The sequence below is a fragment of the Periophthalmus magnuspinnatus genome, chromosome 8, assembly GCF_009829125.3.
Source record: "Periophthalmus magnuspinnatus isolate fPerMag1 chromosome 8, fPerMag1.2.pri, whole genome shotgun sequence".
In the NCBI taxonomy this organism is placed as follows: domain Eukaryota; kingdom Metazoa; phylum Chordata; class Actinopteri; order Gobiiformes; family Gobiidae; genus Periophthalmus; species Periophthalmus magnuspinnatus.
Window position 1 is genome coordinate 5,208,618 of NC_047133.1, and position 22,807 is coordinate 5,231,424.

The window sequence follows — 22,807 nt, forward strand, 5'->3', positions numbered from 1 at the left end:
CCAAGCAAGCTTTCAAAAAAATATGTATTTATTGATTCATTCACTTATTAGTTTGTATATGGGAAAAATGAACAGGTTACCCAAGTGATGCTGAAAGGTGAGTTAAATGCAGAAAGGCAATCAAAACCCCCAAAAATCAAATCTTAGTGGTCACAATATTATGCCTGGTAGTTGCACGGTCGATACACTCAAAACCAAAAAATATACAATCCAAGCCATGACACAGTACTCCTCTTTTAACTGAAATATGCGGGTGAGGAACCAAGGTAAAAATGGTGGACCATGTGAGGAGGAGACCAGAGCACTCCCACTTACCCCTCAGACCCAGGAGCTGTCCCCGGTGTAGGACCACAGCTGTGAAGGCAGAGGGGAGGAGAGCAGAGGAGAAGGAGAGGCTGCAGTAATACTGGTTCATACAGGGGACATAGAGGAAGGCAGAGAGGAGGACAGGGCTCTCACAGGGATAAGGAGGGAGGAGAGTACAGTATGCGGAAATATACTGCTTGTTTTTAGAAGGCTTTGCAATATCATATAGTACGGCGGAGTTTAACGTTTAAGTATTTCTTACGGGATTGCCGTATTATTAAATGAATACTGGTGGGATACTGGAATAATGGTGCCTGCCCCAACTGAGAGGGGAACATCATCATCACATTCTTCTGTCTGAAAACAATGAACATTAACACGAAACTACATACACATTGACTGATTGATTAGAGAAATACCTGCATCCTTAAAAAAAACTATAAAAACTATATTTCAAGAGATCTTATTTTATTAAGATTCAAATAAACCACCAAGCAAAGTGTTTTTATACATGTCACAAAATCCCCCAAACTCTTAAATCTTCCCAAAACAAAAGTATTTTACTATTTCAATTATCTTTAAAGTATTTGTATTTGTCCTGAACTATTGACTTACTTTCTGTTAAAGGGATGGAGATGATCACACCATTTCCGGTGCCAACCCAGAGGCGGTTTCCTCCGATTAGAAGAGCTGTGATCCTCACAAAGGAGAAGCCGAGTTTCCCAGTACCTGCAGAATATGTGGAGAATTACTGTCTGAGTGGCTTTTAGCAATGAACAGTGAATTGTTGTGAATAAAGCTGTTATATATACTTTATTTTGGCACTGCATTTGATAAGACAATACATGTAGAAAAATTATCAGCTCTTTAACAGCTCTTTCACTTTTGAATGCATGGTTTTGAATACATGTATTAAGGCAAGGCAGGTTGGATGCAGTGGCAGAGTGAATCCACTGGTCCATATTCACCTGCTGCAGTGAGACATAGATCTGAGTGTCATCTGCAGAGTTGTGGTAGGACACATTATTGCTGCGTATTAACTGACCTAAAGCAGCATGTAGAGACTGAACAAAAGGGGTCCCAGGATTGACCCCTGGGGTACCCCACAGATCAGGGACATTTTATCCAAGTGTCAGACGCCACTTCCAATAACAATGAAGAGTTAGGTATTTTAAAATAAAACATTATCAGCATGAATATTTATTAATGGTTTCAATTGCTTCACTAAAGAGTTCAATTTTTTTTTCAAAAGTAGACAACCCAATTTAAATAAAATGAGTACTTGACAACACTTAAATTAAACAAAAAGGAATTCAAGTCAATTTTGCCAATAATGTCTCTTCTAATACTTCGTGAGTATTCTCACCTAACATCTTGCTGACGTAAGGCTCAATGTCCACGTCCTGCAGGTGCTGGTGTGTGTGTGCGTGGTAGAGGCGCAGCGTAGAGTCCAGCCGGATGGACACCCACACCCCGTCTCCGATCCAGGCCAGCTGCCTCACCTGACTCTCTCTGCGTGGGTGAGCATCAAACGACTTCTGCAACACAATCATATTCACACACATTGTAAACAATATTTTTACTAGGGCTGCAAGATTAATGGCAAATAACATAATTTCCTCTACAAATGACAAAATATCCTTCTTCTTCGTCTTATTCTGTATACACACTGCTAACCCTGTAGTTTAGAACAGAACATTTTGTGAAATCTGATTCTTGTATTAGTTCATATTTCTGTTTTTGTTTTGTTTTTTTTTGGTCAGATCTTCTAGACGTTTAGGCATTTAAAATCTGATCTTTGAACAGAATCTAATAAATCACAAATCTAGTCACAATTGTAATGCTTCCAATTGGTATTGGTATTGACCATGAAAAACAGATATTAATTGATTTATATTTTACAAGAGGCAAAAATGTACAGTACATATTTACAATTGGCTTTTTAAAAACACATTAGTAATAATAATAAAAAATAATAAATATAGCAGCAAGCGGCAATGATTGTCCCTTGCCTGCACCTACGGATGCCAAAATTTAATTTTGTGCAAAATTTCTTACATTTTTTTTCTCCTCATATTAATCTGTATGGGACTAATGTGCCAAATGAATAATAATTATAATAATTATAATTTTTTTCATATTAAGTAGCTTTAAGGAAGCACTGATTCAAATTTCACTGAAATTGGTGTTTGTATGTGCAAATGGAAGAAATCTGTAAAAAAAACAAAAAAAAAAAAAAAAAAAATTACTTAAAAAAATTACGTGCAATTTTTCTGATTTGCTGACAGTGACCATAAGACTTGTGGCAAAAATTTTAATAACTTTTGATGCCCCACCACTTGAGATTAGGAGGAGCTCGTAAAAGTATATTTATAAAAACTGCTGAGTCCGGTTTTAATTAAATATGGCATCTGGTTGAACAGACGGCGTTGCCATAATATTCTGTATTTCTTGTCATTACCTACTTCTACTTGCTTCAAACAGCCTTATGATACTAACAGGCCTTCGCCAGCTTGTGACGCTCAGGCCTAATGATGCATACTCTTTTCACAGTAACTCAAAGACGCTTCACAAAAGTGCAACACAAAACAAGGACAGGACAAACAATACAAGTAGTGAGGAAGCAGTAATGTGTGAGGGTTATAGGCTATGAGGAAAAGGTGAGTTTAGAGCTGTCTTTTGAAGGTGTTTAGTGTGTCTGAGTTTCTAGTTTGATTGTGGAAGTGAGGAGGTTGGAGTCAGCTGATTGGAGATGGTCGGAGGGGCGCTGAGGCTGGGCAACATCAGTGGGGTGTGGAGGAGCAGAGTTTTGAACACTAACATTTTTCACGGTCATTGGAGGGAAGTCCGTAGAGGAGGCTATTGCTATAGTCAAGTCTGGAAGTGACGAAGGCGTGGATGAGAGTTTCAGCAGCAGAGAGGGAGAGGGACAGGCGGAGGTGGGCAATGTTACAGAGGTCAAAGAAAGCAGTCTTGGTGATGTGGCAGCTGTGGTCTGAAGGAGAGGGTGGGGTTGACGATGAGGCAGAGATTTCTGATCTGATCTGAGCTGACGGAGTGACTGTGTGAGAGTGCGTCTATGGTGAGAGTGAAATTCTGTGTAGAGGGGAAAAGTGATTTGGGAGTGATGATTTCAGATTTGTTGCATTTAAGTTTGAGGAAGTTGGTTATCATCCAGGATTTTATGTCAGAGATGCAGTTTGAGAGGGTCGTGATGATAGCAGGGTGATGGTTTTGGTGGAGAGATACAGTTGACTGTGGTCGCCGTCGACAATTAAATAAAGAAGAGGAGACCGAGCACCGAGCCTTGAGGGGCTTTGTGGGTAACTGGCGTGATGTGTGATGAGTATTAAAATATGCTAATTAAATATGGGGAGGAAAAAAATGTCCTTTTCACTCACACAATTCTGAAATCAAGTGTTACCAAATATTAAAACATACAATTGGTAACACTTTTTTCCATGTAAATAATGTTGGCTCATTGGAGTTTTTAGTGAAATATTTCCCCATTCATTCAGTAGAGCTCACCATAGTATTTAACTTGATAAACATACACTTTATTCCCTATTAAATTCTCCACCTTTGACTTTTGTGAGGAAACGTAACATACCTCGATCTGCATGCTCTTGGGCTGGATGACATGGATCTTGTTCTTGTAGCCGCACCACACCTTGTCGTGCACAACAGCCATGCAGCGGATGGAGTGATGAGGCCGGCCCAGGTCCATCAGATGGTAGTTAGACAAGTCCCATTGACCGTCTGTTTGAGATTAAGATTAAGAGTAGAGTTAATGTTAATAGATTAGAAAAGATATCAAATTTCAGAAACTACATGTTGAAGGAAAAGTAGCAATGTTTATTTGGCTGGTTACTATGTGCAGGAATCATTTCACACAAGCTGGAAGAAGAGTCTTGCTCAAGAGCATAATTGCAGTACGGCAGTGTGATTAGAGGGATTAAACAGTCACCCGATGGATTAGTGGAAGAAAGTCTGCTCTCTACCAAGTGAGCTAATCTAACTATTGTAATTGACAAAAGTAACATGTTTGCAAGTTATTGAAATATATGTAGATTGGCAACACTTAAAAATATAAATAAAATAAGAATGCTTAAAATAAAAATGCACTGACTAAGACAACATACTAGATAATTATTATACTAAACTATACTAGATAAATATTATGGATGATGAAACTGCAACTACCTTCTGCTCGGTGGAAAATGGCCAGCGTCCCATCAGCCAAAGCTACCAGCACACGACCTTTGACATGACTGGAAAATACAGAAACATGTAAGCTAAAGAGGCTTTTAAAATTTTAATACAGGATTATGTTGTAAAAAAGCTGTTCTAGTTGAAGTATAAGTACTGGTGGTTCTTACACTAAACTGAGCACTGAGTCTTTGAGCTTGATGGAGTGTAGACACTTCTTCCAGTTTCCGACCGCTGAGTGGACATAGAGCCTAGAATGAAAGAATACGATATACTTATTATCATTTTTATATATTGCCATATATTGTTGATGAAACAGGTTTAATGGGGTTAAACTAAAACTAATTGTAAACATTTGTCAGGGTAGGTCATTTTAGTTGTACTGTAATAATCTTTGAACAGTTCTACAATAAACAGGGGGATATGTATGGTAGTCTGCTCTCTTACTGGTTTAAAAAAGTACAACAATCACAACTGAACATGGGTTGCCAGTGCCTTAACCTGCATATAGACGAAACATACAAGTTTTTTCTCATTGTCAGTATTTGGACAGGCTCTGGCTCATGTGAAGGACCTCCAGAATTCACTCATTGAGCTGCAGGGACTCCACATAATCATCATGAAATTAACATTAAAAGAGAAGTCTGCAGAATAAACCCTTTCAGTCATATGCACAACTAAACAGAGCTGTTCTGAGCCTGGATTTAAACATTGTCAAAGCAGAGGCCTGTGTCACATCTTCAGACAAAGTGTTCCAGGTTTTAGCTGCATAAAACTGAAATGCTGATTCCCCACGTTTATTCCTGACTCTGGGCACCAGCAGGAGGCCGGTCCCTGAAGTTCTCAGAGCGTGAGACAAGCAGAGCTGCTTTAAAGTCTGTTCTTTGAGCCACAGGAGCCAGTGCAGAGACCTGAGTACAGGACTTATGTGCTCGTACTTACTGGTCCTAGTCAGCGCCTAAGCAGCAGTGTCTGGATGTATTACAGCTGTCTTACTACTTGTTTGGAGAGGCCAGTGAGCAGGACGTTACAGTAGTCTAATGTACAGTAGAAAAATGGACGGATAAGTCTCTCCAAGTCTGGTTTTGATTGTATATCTTCGATTTTTGCAATGTTTTAGATGGTAAAAAGCTGCAGCTATTATTGATTTGATGTGGCTATTAAAGTTCAAGTCTGAGTCCATTTTTACCCCTAGATTTCTAGCCTGATTTGAAGGTTTTAGAGAGAGAGACTGGAGGTGACTGCTGACTCTTTCTCTATGTTTCTGTGGGCCAAAGAGCTTGAGTTTATCTTAAGAAAGTTGTTTTGCATCCACACACTTATCTGTCGGTAATTCTAACACACTATACATTATACACATTATAACATAACACAACAAACTTGTCCATCGTGCTCAATGTTTTTGTAATTAACACTAAATCAGCATTATAATTGTGATTTATAAAGGCCATGCTTATTTGAAATACAAATTTTCCCTTTAATTGCTAACACTTACCAGCCATTCTGTGCTCCTAGCCACATAGTTGGCGCAACACTAGTGTAGTTTTTGGTCTCTTCTCCTCCGTGTTCTGTATCAGTGGAATGAGACGTCTCCTCTTTGGACCGTTCTGAGCTCCTATCAGTAACAATGTTTATGACAGTTAACCAGCAAATCTTACAAACAATAATAATAATCAATAATAATTCTGAATAATTAATTTAATTATTATTAATTTAATTAATAATAATTCTAAAGGCCGTACCTTTGAAGAATTATTGTACCTGTCTGAGGAGTCGGCAGGACGGGGCTGGGGGTCTGTGAACACATGCTCAGTGAAGGGTCCTGGTGGTCCTGAGCCAGTGTGGTTGGGGGTAGACTCTGGGACCTCTGTGGCTTCTGTGGCCTCCTCTGCAGACTGGGCTGAGTGGATTTTAGCACTGCTAGGTGGAGCAACAGGAGCTATGACAAAAAATAGAAAATTATTATTTTATGGAGGACTAGGGTTAGTGTTACTTAATGGGGCAATAAACCAAGTCAACCAGCTAAAATGCTAGTAGATTCTAATGTTGAATACTAATACACTTTACTATACAGTTCTACTATAGCTACTTTGAGCTATTGGATTTTCTGCAAAACCTATCTGAATGTACATCAAATTAGTACACACTAATAAAACAAATATAAAATTAAATGGTTGGTCGTGTTTTTGATAGATTGACATACTTAACATTACTTTATAACTTTTTGCCTAGAGGAGATATAATGGCCTTACATTATACTAAAATTTGCACCTAACTTAATGGTATCTTCTAAAGGCCTCAGTGTCCAATCAGCAAAATAAAAAGCAAAAAATAACTTCCCAAAATGTTGCACTTGCTTATTGTTTATTAGTGATCGGATCAAGAAAATCACTATAATAATTCATATTTTATTTAATTAACCTTTATTTATCTGGAGCATCTAGAGTAGGTAATCTAGTGCAGTAATTCTAAAACTTTTTACAATTTCCAACCAAGATATAAATTAGACCAACCAGGACTAAACTGGAACTAACAAGACTAAAACAAGACTCCATTACTAAATAAATAAGCTAAATAAATAATATTTTAAGGCTAAAATGGAAAAAAAACAACAACTTTACAAATACAAAATTCAAGACACATTAAATCGTAGAATCTTGAACAATCCTCCATTCTATATTTAAACTAAAGTCTTCTCAGAATGTTATCTCTTGACTGGAACAAATCCTATTCACTGGATTATTTTGATGACAGAAAACCAATTAAGACACATACCTTGGTTTTTGTCTTGAATAGGCGTATCAGTGCGTGAGGAGCAGTTGCTACGAGCGACGCTGCAGTTTGTAGCACAGCCAACCAGCGTGATCCCAGCTAGCATCCCCTCCACACTGCCCGAGTCGTCCCCTCCCATGGAGCCGTCTCCTGGGTCTAACACGATCTCTCCTGCGGGGTAGTCGCTCTCACTAGCAGCTGCAAGCACAGACGATTTTAAAATTAACAGACTGACAGTGTTATTAAGTAAATTACTAAACCAGATTAATTAGTTCATTCATTCACTCCATACTTGAAACAAATTCCACCCCTTCAGTTAAACAGGATGAAAACAATAAGATTCTCATAATATCCTGTTTAAAGCTGCCATGCCATTGTACAGTCTGACCTGGCACACTGGAGATGCAGAGCACGTGGGCATTGCAGACGTTGAACTGGTCGACCAGGGAGCCAGGCTGGTTAGCATCGATGATGACCACTTTACTGGCCGAGTGTGTGCTGGTCAGGATCCACACACGACTGTTCATCGAGTCTGTCTCCTGGAGCTCCTTTGGCTGGACAAAACAGAACAAGATTTAATACAAGAATTAAACAAAAATACAATCAAAAAACATGTACCTTTCTCTTCTCTGGGCTGTTCTTCTTATCTGCTTCGTCCTCCTCTGCGTTCAGAGGGTCTCCATTACTGTTTAAGGCTTTGAGTATGGTGTCCTGGTTGGCCCTCCATCCAGTGAGGTCCACGCCTGCTGCACACCACAACTGAGCAGACAGAAGATACAAGTTTAAAGGTTCTATATTATGTAAAATAGATTTTTGTGAGCTTTAACCCATGACATACCTGGAGTTAAAAACATATCTGGAGTTGTGTTTTGTTTCATTCACATGTCTGATTAACACTTTATTATTAATCTGTCTATATTTCCAAAGCTCAAAATCTCTGTTCCACTTTGTGATGTCATGAACCGGTTGTTTTCAAGTTAACATCTCCTTTTACCTTTAGAGATAGGCAATTTCAGGACTGAAATGATCCAAATGATTCTAATGTATGGAGTTCAAAAACACAGTATAGCACTTCCTGCATAACCACATAGCATCACAAGGTGAAAGTGTTTTCTGTTTGAGAGAAGATCTTAGCCCAAATATGCAGGGTTTGTGTGCATGGAACAAAACAACTCCGTACCTTTACTTGGCCTCTCTACCCACTTCTGTTAATTTAACATGGCAAAATTTCAAATCTTATAGAATGTGCCCTTAAATAATTTTGAATTAACATTTACCATGTCTAACAGAGGTCGTAGTGAAAATGATGGAAAAATATACCCGGTATGTTTTAGGCTGTCAATGAATTTAGCCTATGTCTCCTTTAGTAGTAATGTTAATAGTAATATTTGAGCCACACCTTTCTGTTAGGGTCCTTTTCTACCAGAGGGCGACAGTAGACCGGCACAGGCACATTCTTGATGCGGTTGTCCTCTTTCTCATTGGTTGCCTAAATAAAGGAGTCAAGGTAGATATATAAATAAAAACATACACTTTACAGTACATTGTTTAAGATACGCCATGTAATATATATATATATATATATATATATATATATATATATATATATATATATTTATATATATTTACCAAAATAGTTTACCAAAATAATTTCTATAAATGCCAAGGAAGAATTTTTTTAGACAATTTTTCATGACTTTCTTCAAAGTCAGATGTTTACATACATTTCATTAGTATTTGGTACCATTTCCTTTAAACCGTTTGACTTGGGTGAAATGTTTTATATTTCCTTCCACAAGCTTCTCACAATAGTTGGCAGGAATTTTGGCCCATTCCTCGTGACAGAACTGGCGTAACTGAGCCAAGTTTGTAGGCCGGCTTGCTCGCACATGCCTTTTCAGGTTTGTCCATACATTTTCAATAGGATTGAAATCATGGCTTTGTCACGGCCACTCCAAAACACTGACTTTGTTATCCTTAAGCCACTTTGTAACCAATTTGGCAGTATGCTTTGGGACATATAAATCCATATCTGTCTTTTTTTTTTTTTCAGTGTATGTAAACTTCTGGTTTCCACTGTATGTGTGCGTATGTGTATGTATGTATATACACATATACACATAGAGATAGTTTTTACATTAGGATAAAGCATTTAGGATAGAAGGGCAGATTGAGACAGACAGAGGTCAAATTAAAGGTCTGTTCACACTGATAAATTACTTATTGGTAAAGATTAACATAACTTGGTATCAGGCAATGCTTAAAAAAAACCCTATTATTCTTCACTTTCATGCATTTCTTATATATTGTTTAAGTTCAGATGACATAATACTGTTGATTAGTATCTCTGTTTTGGAGGTTAAAGGGGTTAAAGCAGGAGAAAGCAGGTAGGCCCATGCTGTACTCTGTCGGTCTCACTTGCCTGCGGTCTCTTCTGGGCACTGTCCGGAGCACTGTCGGCCTGTGCACCATTCTGTGGGACACTTAACAGTTAGACACACCTGCCCTATCATACTTTTTGTTGACAGTACATTAATTACATAAATTTCCTGAAGATTTATCCTAAACTTAACCTTTATTATTACTTGCCTAACTTTAACCTAAACCATAATAAGAGCCTAGGGATCTTAGGGCTAAGACACATGATAATGTTTCATCATTACACTGAACTTATGCAAGTACAGAACACTTTCTTATGACAGAGCTGAAGTGTTAACATCTGAAAAACAATGAAAGCATTTGGCGTTAGTATCACTATTGGTACTACAATTATTGTGCTACTGAAAATTACTTAGTTTTCACAGGCTGTAGTGGTAACAGCATTGTAACCTACCAGTAATACTGCTACCAACTTTCAGAAGAATTGTTTATTATCACAAGCTACAAATCTATGCACTAAATGGCACATGGACTGTGGAGTCACCATCTATAAATATAAAAAAAAATAATAATAAAACAAATAAAAAAGAAATTGTTCAAGCAACCTTTATTTCTATACTAGATTATGGAGATATAATACACATGCAGACTTCAGCTTCTATTTTTGAAACTTTTAGATTCACTCTTTCAGCCCTTTGTTTCATAACAGGTGATGAATTTAAAACCCGTCACTGTTCACTCTATGAAAAAGTAGGTTCGCCATCACAATCTGTCAGAAGAGAACACTGTTTTAAATGTATTTATAAGGGACTGCCTGAATATCTCACTTGTTTGTTGAACTTGAACTTTGATACAGGAACTTTTCATTTGAAATCTCATGATTGTTTATGTCTAAAAATTGGCTGCTCTAGAACAGTAATGGGAAAAAAGCTTTTGGTTATTTTGCTTCCCAAAAATATTATAAATTTCAAGGACATGCAAAACTGGTAAAAATGCACTTTAATAATCTGACCTGTTTTTAAAGTTTTAAATAGACTTATGTAGTTATTTGTCTTGTTTGTTTTTATTACTCTGTATTTTTTAAGAGTGCACATGAGAAAGAGAGCCTGGTACTCTCATAGGGCTCTCCCTGTATAAATAAAGAAATATGAGGAATACAGTTTCAATTACAACGGTGAAGGTTTTCATTTGCCTCTCTCTAGATGTAAAAAAGTCAATAAAACAGGTATGCTATTTTATTTCCAGGTAAGTAACTTAAAAATCCAGAATGTAATGCATATGATCTTTTCACTCTTTATTTTGTACCTGTTTGAACCTGGAGGGCACACTCCAGCCACAGGCCTGCATGATGCCGTCGTCACGCCGCATGTGCTCACGGACCTGGCGGTACTGTTCCCGCCTCTGCTCTCTGCGTGTCATTAGGGCAGAGTCACTGAGGAGAGACGCAACACCATTACTGGCAAGTCTGCAAGCAAGCAGAGGAGGGAGGGGAAGAGGAGGGGAAGAGAGGAGGAGAGGAATGGGAGAGGGAGAGGGGAGGGAAAGAGGGGAGAGGGAGGAAAAGAACCAAGCGTTAGCATAGCAGCGCACCCAGCCAGCAGCAAGGCACCAAAAGAGCTCCCAAAAGTTATTCAAAAGAAAGATAAAGCAGAGCAATTATGACAGAACAATATTGTCTCAGTGTTCGTCATTAGTAATAAAAAATAAGTCCTCTGTTAGGCAAAATTCCTCCCCATAAAATAAATTGTAGTTTTCGCTTGTTGTATTGTATGAAATCACTTTTTAAAAGAATACTATGTAGCTTTTCTGATGGAAGGCCTGCCCCCTGCTCGTCTCCATGGAGATGTTAATGCTTTTCTGTTATGGATGGAATGTTACACAATATGGCATTAAACGTATTTATCTTCTGCATGGATAGTTAAACTCAATGAATGAATGCAAGAAAGATATGCTTAATGCCATACTGTGGAACATTCTCCATGGATACAAGTCTATGGCGAACCCTCCACTACAAAAGTTAGATAATGTATCTTATTATTCCAGAGAACACTACTTAAAGCAGAGGTGCTCAAAGTGTTTTCCTCGGTCGGCCAAAATGAATGTGCATTTGCAGGTCGAGGGCTAAACCACATGAAAATGTTCTTCTGCAAAGAAATGTGTCATTAAATTGACTTAAAATATTAGGAAACAGACAGGATTGGGTTCCCTCCAATTTCTGTTGGGCACTCACGATTGAACTGATATTTTAACTTTAAGAATTTATAAAAATAAAATTATTCAAAACAATTAATTCTCTCACCAAATATTCAGCAGAAATTGATTGGCAAAAAGTACAGTGTTTTTGAGGGGACTATTGACAACTAAAATATAATTTTTAGCAAATGTAAAATGCAAAAAAGTAAATCAATAGATTCAAATTCTAGCACAACTAGCAAAGAAGTGAGTGGCATTTTCAAAAGTGGCCACATTCAGTATGCCATGCATTTTTTTTCTTCAATTACTACAACTGAGTACCCTGAACATATGTCCATGCTAGCAGAAGCAGTGGGCATTCAGACCAAAGCATGAAGTTATAAAAAACACCAAAAACAAAAACAGAAGGACATCGGCTGCTTACTCTTCGGGGAAAAACTCGAGTGTGCGGTTGGAGGTGGAGATCTGGCACATGGTGTGGCTGCGGCGCTGGGAGAAGGCAGGAGAGGGGGACTTGTAGTGGATGTTCACACTGTAGTACGGACGCTTGACCGGGGGAGGGCTGGACGAGGAGCTGAACAGGCGAGCGAAGCTGGTGGTGGAGAGAAAAAGAGTATTATCATATTTGTTATTATAATACAATACATAATTATAAAGTGGTTATATTCGTAGGAACTCACAACTGCCAGATGGTAGACTTCTTCTTTTCTTGAATTGGTGGGCTCTCCCGAGATGCCCTGAGGAGAAATTGAGACAGGATAAATTTGTGTGGTCCAAAATTTCTTTAGTGATTCGTGGGCTACAGTGCAGTGGAGCAGAGCTGCATTTAGTGGAATCAGTGTTTGAGTGTGTGAGCTGACCTGATCATCTCTGTCCACCGCACGGCCTCCTGCAGTTCCATCAGCCTCTCTTTGTACTGGTTCCTCTCCATCAACACCCGGGCCATCTCCACCCGAGTGAAGCGCCTCCTCTGGGTCATAGTCATGTCTCCGTCCTGCATGGGGGACGAGAACTGGATACAAACCAACATGTAGTTATCAGTTCTGTCATCGAAACAAAACACAGTACAAAGTATAAGCTACTCACATCATCCCCACATTCATCCTTTGAGTCTCTAGAAGCTCCCAGCGCCTCTGCTCGTAGTCTGAAAAACGATATGAATGTTATGCAACATATTTAATTTACTTTGAGGATTTTCTACTGTATATTTTGAAATGTGTTAATGTGAAACAGACATATTGACTATAAATTTCTCTGTACTAAAATGTAAAGATTCCAACAAATATTAGGTATAAATGTTATTATTGTACACATCACCAGCGCTGTTCCATTCTCAGTTGTCATTGGGGAAGACACACCAACATTCCCTATGTATAAATGCAGTGTGTGCGTGAGTAAGAGGGGCCAATGACGCAGACTGGGAGCCTCGCTTCCATCAGACTAGCCCAGGGCAGTTGTGGCTAATAGTATCTCACCACTACTGAGTAAAGAGTGAATGAATCATATGTAAACTGTCTTTGAATCTCAAGGTCCATTTTATAAATCAGATGCATTATTATTATCAATAGTAAGTGTGTAATTTGTGTAATGTTTACTGTATTTCAAGGTCATATGATCGTTCCTAATCCTAACTCAGAATGAAGACCAACAAATATGACTAGTAGCTACTGTTAAGAGTTGAATTGCTTGACCGCACAATTTTAAGTTTACTATACACATTAAAAACTATGTAGAACTTGCCACAAATGTTTTTTACTTCAGTGGGCAAATATTCTTTTTGTCTATGGGCAAAAAAGATTGTCCCAACCATTTCAAACATTTCTCCGTCCTTCAACAATGCCGTCCTTTATGTTGGTATCACTCCAACCTCTCACGTTCCCTCTCTTTTGTGCGTGTTTCTAGGCTACACATGTGACGTTCCTCATGTAAAAAAGGCTTTGGGTTACTGCTCGGCACAGTGACAGCAGTGTTGTGGAGGTACCTCTTTAGCTCCTCCTCCAGCTCCTTCACTCGGGCGTCCACTTTGTTCTTGGACTGTCTCACTGCCTCCAGTTCCTCTCTCAGCACCTCATGCTCCCCTGACAACTCATCCACTTTGGCAATAAGGTCATTCTTCACTATGTTCAAAGCATTTCTATCAAATGCAAAAAGATGTTACGATTATGAGTAATTATTTAACATGTAGGTGGGAAAAATTGGGTGACTTACTTGGTCTCTAGGAGTTGTTTGTTCTCTGTTAGTAGGTTCTCTACCTCCTTGCCCATTCCTGCAACAACCACAATATGTCACTCATCAACATAATATTCATAGCAAGCAAAAATATAACCCAGCTAACACTTTCTAAACCAGTCGGGAGAACAATGGTGGTATTGTAAAGTTTGTCATTTTATGTGCAAGCAGCAAGCAACAAAAGCCAAGCACACAAATTGCTTTAAACGGAAGAGACATGAAGGACATTGAGATTTTCAAACTGAAAGTGTTAGCAGGGGATGTGTTTTTGCCGAGGAAAATGACAGAGCTACTGTTTTTAGTGTAAGATAATTAGCTAGTCTGGCTAGACAGAGCAGCTCTCTTTTTGTATTCCATATAAATTCAGTCTGGTGTTGCTTCATAGAGGTTGAGATTCTTCCAAACTGTTCTTGCTCGTCAATCTTTGGTGCTATAGTGATGTTTCTGACGAACAAGACCAACAGCCCAGAGTTGTTTTGCCACATCTGGATTTAGAAATAAAAATATGAACTGTCTCTGATTGGTTTATTCTGTGCCGATTCCACCTTGAAGTTACATTCAACAAAGCAATACCAGACTTGTCCATTTAGACTCCAATAAGAAAGTTATTCTGACTGGCCAGGCTACTTTTGTAGGTTCAGCTCACAGTGTACGATGATTTCTGTTCAGGGCCATAATCATTAATTGTGAAAGATCAATTAATGATAACAGCCCACTAAAGTTTATGAATGAGCAGGTACAAAAGTGAGTGAAGCCACTGTTTTCCAAAGACAACAAGAACAGCGTTCATTTTCAAGGCCTGTTTTTGCCTTACCGAAGAAATCGTCACGGACTGGAAGCCAAATAGACAGAGAAGTAGAGGGTGAAGGAGCGAGAGAAGAAAAGGACAGACAAGATTGTGAGACGGTGCCAATAAGCAGTGTTAAAATCAGTGAGAGGTGCATTACACAAATCTTTAATAACTAACAAGGCCAACATTTGTGAAAACGTTCTATTTTAATTGAACAAAAAAGGTATTCATACACACCTGAGAATTCACCTATGGGCGTCACCAACAGAAGCACGTAAGGGGAAGGAACAGAAAATAACAGATTAGAGCTTTTTGTGCTTTGTTTGTGGGGTAAACAAAAATAACTAGAACACAAAAAATGTCAACCTATAAATTATTTTAAGAAACATATTGATAAGTGTAGTTTGGTCTTTAAATAAAAATATGTTACTTAATCACAAAAAAAGGAAATCCTAAATATTAGCCTGTTATACTCTATTTTGTAGTAAAAATATTCTCACTAAATGTCTGATGCAATACCTGTTACTTTGTTTTGTACGAATAAAACTCATTCATTCAGTATGCAACAATATAAAACAACAGCACAGTGCAGAGAGTTAAAATGTAATGCATGTGTGTCATCCACTGGACAACATGCAGAGAGGGGCTTGGCTAAAACAACCTAAAAAAACAAACAGCAAAGCAACTGCAAATCATTTCACCGCTCACATGCCTCTGTCCCATTTCTGTCATTTCATATTCTATTAAAGGTGAGGAGTTGGTTTTGTACCTAGAAGTTCTGCGCCGGCATCTACATCTCCGATCACGTCAGACTTGGCATCTTTGAGCTCGTGGTAGAGAGAGTCAGTGTTGATCCCAAAAGCTTCGTTGACAATGCCCTGAGAGGGACTGAAACACGACGGACAATATATGTTTAAATAAGGTATGTGCCATTTAGGCTGTTGTTAAGTTTATTTGTAGACGTGATCTTATCTGTGTACTAGGGCTGTACAAGTAATTTTGTACTTTAATCATGATCGCGATTATAATTTCAAATCAATTACAAAAAACTGTATAATCAAAGAAAATAAATTATGACAAGGCTGCTTTTCTCACCTTAAAAACCTGTTTCAAAGCTACTTGTCTAATCTACAACAACAACTGCCATTACTACTACAAAATCTACTTTTTAAAAAACATGAGTCACAAAAGTATTTCGGTTTATTCTTTCTCTACATGCAAAATCTTGACAGAACCACAGTATTGTTTTAAATAATTGTGATTTCAATAATGACCAAAATACCTGTAATACCAATAATTGAGCAGTCCTACTATATGTGTGATTGTAATTTGACTGATCATACTTTTTGCTTTCAGTTATCTGTGAATTTTTGCCTTTATCTATTGTAGTCTACTTAAAAGATAATATTACTAGTCTAAAGAAGATCTATGAAGTATGAAGATCTATGAAGAATAAAAAAATAAGCTTACATTATTTTAATCTAACACATATTAAATAAAACTGGCTAATGAATGCGAGTGGAAAATGTAAATATTGTTGTTTTGTATCACTGAATTCGAGCTTTGTTGAGTCTGACCTGTTGCCTCCTCCGTACAGACGCGGGTCCACGCACATGTCCAGCTCAGGGGTGGAATCAATGATCTCCTGAAACTCAGTCCACTCGTCACTGCTGCCCATTCCTGTCAACAGCAAATTTAGTATTTTTTAAGCATGAATTCATCAGCACAACCATCAGCCTTCTCAGCCTCTCCATCTCCCATGCTTCACTCACTGTGTCAAGCTCCAGAGTGAAAAAATGTCCCCAAAGATTCCACTGTTCTTAATTGTCCTATTGAATTATAGCCTTTGTAGAATAGTGGTTAGTTAATCTTGCCATCTTAATCTGTTTTGTTTGGGGTTTTTTTTGGATAATACAAAATAAGACATTTAAGATCTTTTTTTGTCAGATAATAATCAACTATTGTGTATTGTGCTTTTAGCCCTTGTTTACTGTATATTTGCTAGAAATGTCTCTGGATTAAATTTATATCTAGAATTTTTTTTTTCAATTACAAGTGTTTTTATTGCTCATAAATGCCTTTTAAACCATGCATTTTAAAGTGAGTGGGTTCACCTCTCCACAGATCTAACCTGTAACTTGGTTGGGAGCAACACTTGCAAGTCTCCATAAAAAAAAACTAAAAAAACAACAACTTGCTAATCTCCTGGATATAGACAAGTTTAAAGACAGACAGTGGAGCATTTCAGTCAAAGTAAGATGGACAACAAGCAGACAGCTGACCCTCCACCAGAAAAGTTACATAATAAACCTTTAAGCCACTCCTGGTTATGACACTCTATATGTAGTCATGCCTTGTCAAGTAATGTGTCTGTTGTTGTTGAATAATTGAAGTGTTTACCTGCTTTGCCTTAGGACAATGTTTGATATCTAGCTATTGCACCAACTCTGGCATATTTATATTGAAGCTGCTTGATGACAGGTTCATTAATATGTACTGCCCAAATAAAATGAAATTAAATATGATAAAATAATGATTTAATTAATAAATGCTCTCACCAATGCTGACATTCTTGGTCTCCTGGCAGACCTGCACCTCCATGTTGCGGCTCAGCCTCTTGGTCCCTTTGCGCCGGTTCCCTGTGCGTATGTCGAAGTCACCGTGCGGGGGAAAGCCTTCATTGATGGGGGTGACCGTTGCCGAGGGGACAGAGGAGGTGGGCGTGTTGGACTTGCTTCCCGTGCTGCTGGGTGTGGCGGCCACAGAGTCCGACTCTGACCCGTCCTCCTTGTGGTATAAAAAAGGCTTATTTGAGCGGTCAGCCATGAAAAGTGACATTGGTCCAAGCATCGTATCATATTGAGGGTAGAGTATCTAAGACATAAGTGATATTATGTTGAGCTTGTAGGGGACAGGTCCTAGCTTGTTGCTTGGTTTTAAATGACACAATAATATTCTATTCAAACTAACTGAGCCAGAGGACGGGTCAAAATGTCAGAATAAAATTTTTTTTCACAATAGATCTACCCTGGAGTGAGAAAGGCTCCTGCCCTCCATCTGAACTCTAAAAATTGTAAAACATGCATGCAACCTAAGATTTAGTCCTGAGACAGATCACAAATCACATTCTTGGATCATATAAAGTCTATTTCCTCTTTTCGTTAATTTAAAAGAGTCATTAGGTTTTCACAAGCTCATAATTTCCTGCCAAAAACAGATGTCCACCTCTTGTGCAGCACATTACACTTTACACCAAAGCTATAGAAGCATCACTGCCCACGTTTCAGTAAGAAGCAAAAAAAAAGAAAAAAACACCATAAAAAGTAATTAAAAAATACTTAGAAAACAGAGTAAAGCTACATAAGACTAACATAAAAAAGGACACCAAAGAACACCAACAGCCACACTCAAATTCTCCAAAACACTGTGGACAAAAAGCACCGCTGCTTGCTTGGGTCAACATACTCTAACTATTATCTTAGCTTTAACATACTATATTTACATTATTATTATCTTAAGAATGACACAAGCAGGCACGGGTTATGGGGAGTGGTGTTCAGACCCTCACTCCCCTCTCACTGCACACTGTCTGCAGGCTGCATGGAGGCGCTACACAGGCACGGTCCCACCTGATAGGCACAGCTGAAGGTGTCACTGCCGACCTGCCAGATGTCTTTGGCGGGCACGGTCCTAGCCCCCCCGAGACCCCCACGTACCATGCCTTCGCCGGTGGGGTACAGGCTCAGCGAGGGAGGCCGGTCCGCTTTGCTGCTGCCACAAATGGAGAGAAAAGAGAAGTGTTAGAGGGACAAAAGCTATTGGTCACTGTAAGTCATTAGCAAACTGCAAAATCAACATTACTTGCAGCTAAATCCAACCTGGTTTCTAAAGATATAAACTTCCAATCAAAGGTTTGGACACACTTTTTAATATCATGTTTTTATTCTGATATTTTCATTAGCTTTTACATTGTAGATTCTCATAAATGCGTCAGAATTATGAATGAAGACATATGAAATATAGCAGACAAAAAAGTGAAATAACCCAAAAACATGATTAAGATTTTAGATTCCTCAAGACAGCCACACTTTGCTTTTATTCTTTTGCACTCTTGGCATTGCACTAATGAACCCTGAAAAGGCACTAATGAACCCTGAAAAGGCACTAATGAACCCTGAAAAGGCACTAATGAACCCTGAAAAGGCACACCTGTGAAGTGAAAACCATTTCAGGTGACTTCCTCATGAAACTCAGTAAGAGAAGGCCAGAGTGTATAGAGTTATCAGAAAGCAAAGGAATATTGGGGCTTTGGGGAATCTGAATTTAAAATATAAAACATATTTAAGAGTTATTACACAGTTTTCTTTGCAACCTTTTTCTATACATATTGCTTCACATATTTGATTTCTTCACTACGTATCTACAATGTGGAAAAAGGTAAACATAAAGAAAAAACACTGAATACAAAAGTGTGTCCAAAGTCAGTGACAAAATGAAACGTACTTGCATGGAGCTGTTTAATTATAATAAAATCCACATGCACAATTCCAATAAAATACCTAGTAATATATAGTAAATAAACTGTTGCATTGGTCAATAAACACGTGTACATAGCATTAAGTAATTTTGCATTACACTGGACAAGAAACGCTCTGTGAAGCAGGAGGATAATGTGATAGCAGCGCCCGTAAATGTCTCGTTTGAAGTATTGCGGTAAAATTAACCATTCAGCTGAAGAAATAAGTACATTCCTGATGGATAGCATGGATTAGCATTATCTTGATTAGCATTGTCATCTGGTTATCAGGAAAATCCCCCAAAAATATACCAACATTGATAATATTGCCCACCCCCATTGTGCAGTATATTATCCAGTTTGTTTAAAATGATGCAATGACATGGAAAGTCTATACTACAACAGACAGAACACACAGACAAGCAAGTCGCACAAATGAGGAAGAGCAAGCGGGCAAAACTGACTCAACTTACTGATTTCACAATGCTTTTAGACTCCTGAGTTACTTTAATACAATTGCTGGGGCAAGCATCGTTAACTGATAACACAACAGGCCAATTCAGGTTTAAGGAAAAAAAGGCTTAGGGATGGTACCGGGGCCAGGCTAAATTTACCTTTTCCTCCACTTATGGCGTTGACTGTGCACACGACAGCACATAGAGTGAGTGAGCCAGACATATATGTTATTAGACAGTGACCAGAGAGAAGCATGCAATGACAAATAACAAGAACTACTACAAACATGTAATCTGATGTGTTAGCAAGCACAGATGATACAATATAGAGTGTGGAATTTTGGGATTAAATTAAATACTGGTAAAACTATAATAAATACACTTTAATTGGCCTTAATAAAGCATGAACACTGACTTAATTTGTAATGATCCAGTATTTTGCTAAGAATGATTCTGTCTTAGTAACTACTGGACCTGTACCAGATTTTTTTTTCTGTGTATTTGAACAAAATTTGCCCCAGTACAGAGACATTGTATAAGCAGCTCTTGAGGTCAAAATAAATTCACTGTATATTATCTGCATCTAATTATACAGCGTTTTGTTGTCAGATAATCAGGAAGTGCAAACTGATGGCAAATCCTCACTTTCAAAGTTGTGAAAGTGCTTATAAACGCCTTGCAGTGAATAATTAGGAGGCTCAAAATGCTTATAGAGGGATTAAAAAGCATTTTATTGTCCGACGATCAAAAAGTGGCCATTAGCATGCTAGTTATTTTAGCATTATCGTGACGGAAAAACCTCACTTTGGCCTCTGGAGGTTGGGGAAAGCATTTATAAACAGAATAATTAGGATGATCGGGATGTATAAGGTAAGTAAGAAATAACTTTGGACCACTGTAAACTGTTTAAAATTAATTACTTTCATGTTTTTAAGAATAATCTGGCCGCGTACCTTCAATTAAAACCCTAACTCCAACCTTCAGATTTTAAGTAGTTAAACCTGAATCATCTTAATATACTATTTATTAATTTTGAATTAAGTCTTTATCAAAGTAATTCTTTATTAAGGCTAATTGAAGTGTAGTAAGTGGTACAAATTACTGGATGTATGTATGTTTCTACTGTTACAGGCTGTGTTCAAGTTAGACTTTTATTCTGAATTTTGTTGAGGTGTGTGTAGTGTGAATGCAGCCCTAATCTAATGAAAAACATTCAAGACAAAGCAACACTGACACTGACAGGGTTAATTATGATATGACGGTAAAAAGGAGTAAAATATCTTACGTTCGTCCGCAGCCAGTGCCCTCTTGGCTGTTGCTTCCCGTCTGTTGCAGTTTGGACCGTTCTATGTGCTCCACGTAGGTTTGGATCATCTGTGAGGCGGCAATTACAAAGTTTGAGGTGAAATGACAACAGCAGTGTTTTAATTAGTTAGTTAGAAGTTAGTTTTAAAAGTTCTTTGTCCTTTTCTTCAGTTTCTTAGCAAGTAAATCTACAAACTCAAACACTCTCTGTATATTGGTCCCCAGCTACATTTTTACTTAAAGGACTATCCACCTCATTCTGGAAGTTGCTGTGAGCGCTGCCATCGCTCTTTTAGGTTGTATTATTTTTCATGGGGATAATCTTGGCAGCAAATAAGTTCTATATGGACTACAAAGCCGTTTAAAAGCCTCCCAGAGGATTGGTGCATTGTTGATTTGTTGTTGCACATAAACATAAAACATTTGACGAAAATAAACCTACTTTATACCATATTCTAGCAGCAAAACGTTTCATTTGAATTGAACGGGATTCTTATTTAACCCGAAATGCAGTGACAAACACAGTGTGGTTGAGTGGCATTTACAACAAAAGTGGGCGGGGTGGAATAAGGTCAGTTAAATAAGTTTTCTGGTGGAGAGTCCGTCACCTGCTCCTTTCTATGGAATATTTCACATTATGCCATTTAACTTATCTATCTCCATGGATACAAGCAGGTGACACCATTAGACCAAGTGAACACTGTGAGAAAGAATGTTTGTCATGGTAGTTTTGACCAATAAAAAACACCTACAATTGAATTAATACAAGGTTGGATTTTATTGCCGTGCTGTGGAATATTTTAGGCAAAGAAATAACATTTACACAGAGAAAAGCAGGTTGTCAACCGTCTACCAGAGAAGTTACACAGTCCAGCTTTAATTTGCACATATTTTCTGCTACTATTCTTATTACTAATCTATCCTCCCTTTGTCATTAATATTTTTAGATAGTATTTTTTGAGTATAAGCTGTGCTCTTACCTCAGTGTGGCGTTGGTGCAGGGCGTTGTATTCTTTCTTCATGTCGGATTCTCTCTCCTCCAGACGTGTGACTTGTGGACAGAGGACAAATCAAGTGCAAAATTATAGATACAATATATGTTTTACTATCAGGGAGAATATCCATGTATCTGTTATATCAAAATAATGAAGTGATTGGTGAACTGACTCTGGTCGCAGTAGTTCTTGGACTTGAGCTCCAGCTGTTTGGACTGCAGCTCCAGAGACTCCACCTGCACCTGGAGGTCCTTCTTCTCAGCTTCCAAGGCATCCTCAAACTCTATGAATTTCTGGTAAGAGACAGAAGAGGAATAGGTTAAAATGTGAAGTACATATTTTGTTCTAAAAGTCGTATTCAAATATATGTAATCTGCATAACAAGAAGTATTTTATTCATCTGTAATGTGGGTTAATATTGATAAAAATGAAAATATATTTGTTAATTTACACTACTTTTACTGTTCAGGTTTAAGTAGAACACACTTTTTTGTGTGTCTCTAAAAATACACATTTGATAGCATATTTAGACTATTAATTACAACATAAAACATTCAAATTTACAGTATATTTATTGGATAAAAAGGTCCATTATTTAAGTTGTTTGCATATTTAAAAGCAACAATATGGTTATTCAGATATTTTATAATTCAGCGCA

The 22,807-nt window shown here is 38.0% G+C and overlaps 1 protein-coding gene across 1 annotated transcript in view; it reads right to left on the minus strand.

Annotated features, from left to right (window-relative positions):
• The window catches only part of mapk8ip3 (mitogen-activated protein kinase 8 interacting protein 3), a 31,118-nt gene that overhangs the window by 3,097 nt on the left and 5,214 nt on the right, over positions 1-22,807 (minus strand). The window contains exons 2-30 of the mRNA XM_055223523.1: positions 22,322-22,442; positions 22,135-22,205; positions 21,135-21,223; positions 20,009-20,032; positions 18,508-18,649; positions 17,437-17,665; positions 16,456-16,558; positions 15,648-15,766; positions 15,116-15,127; positions 14,068-14,125; positions 13,841-13,993; positions 12,946-13,003; positions 12,720-12,871; positions 12,540-12,596; positions 12,284-12,451; positions 10,972-11,098; positions 9,710-9,760; positions 8,687-8,776; positions 7,906-8,046; positions 7,676-7,841; positions 7,291-7,485; positions 6,277-6,454; positions 6,011-6,130; positions 4,686-4,766; positions 4,510-4,577; positions 3,917-4,065; positions 1,673-1,844; positions 922-1,035; positions 316-354 (exon numbers count right to left, since the gene is read on the minus strand). Coding sequence (XP_055079498.1) covers positions 316-354; positions 922-1,035; positions 1,673-1,844; positions 3,917-4,065; positions 4,510-4,577; positions 4,686-4,766; positions 6,011-6,130; positions 6,277-6,454; positions 7,291-7,485; positions 7,676-7,841; positions 7,906-8,046; positions 8,687-8,776; positions 9,710-9,760; positions 10,972-11,098; positions 12,284-12,451; positions 12,540-12,596; positions 12,720-12,871; positions 12,946-13,003; positions 13,841-13,993; positions 14,068-14,125; positions 15,116-15,127; positions 15,648-15,766; positions 16,456-16,558; positions 17,437-17,665; positions 18,508-18,649; positions 20,009-20,032; positions 21,135-21,223; positions 22,135-22,205; positions 22,322-22,442 — 3,247 coding nt within the window. The remainder of the gene's footprint in view (positions 1-315; positions 355-921; positions 1,036-1,672; positions 1,845-3,916; positions 4,066-4,509; positions 4,578-4,685; positions 4,767-6,010; positions 6,131-6,276; positions 6,455-7,290; positions 7,486-7,675; positions 7,842-7,905; positions 8,047-8,686; positions 8,777-9,709; positions 9,761-10,971; positions 11,099-12,283; positions 12,452-12,539; positions 12,597-12,719; positions 12,872-12,945; positions 13,004-13,840; positions 13,994-14,067; positions 14,126-15,115; positions 15,128-15,647; positions 15,767-16,455; positions 16,559-17,436; positions 17,666-18,507; positions 18,650-20,008; positions 20,033-21,134; positions 21,224-22,134; positions 22,206-22,321; positions 22,443-22,807) is intronic.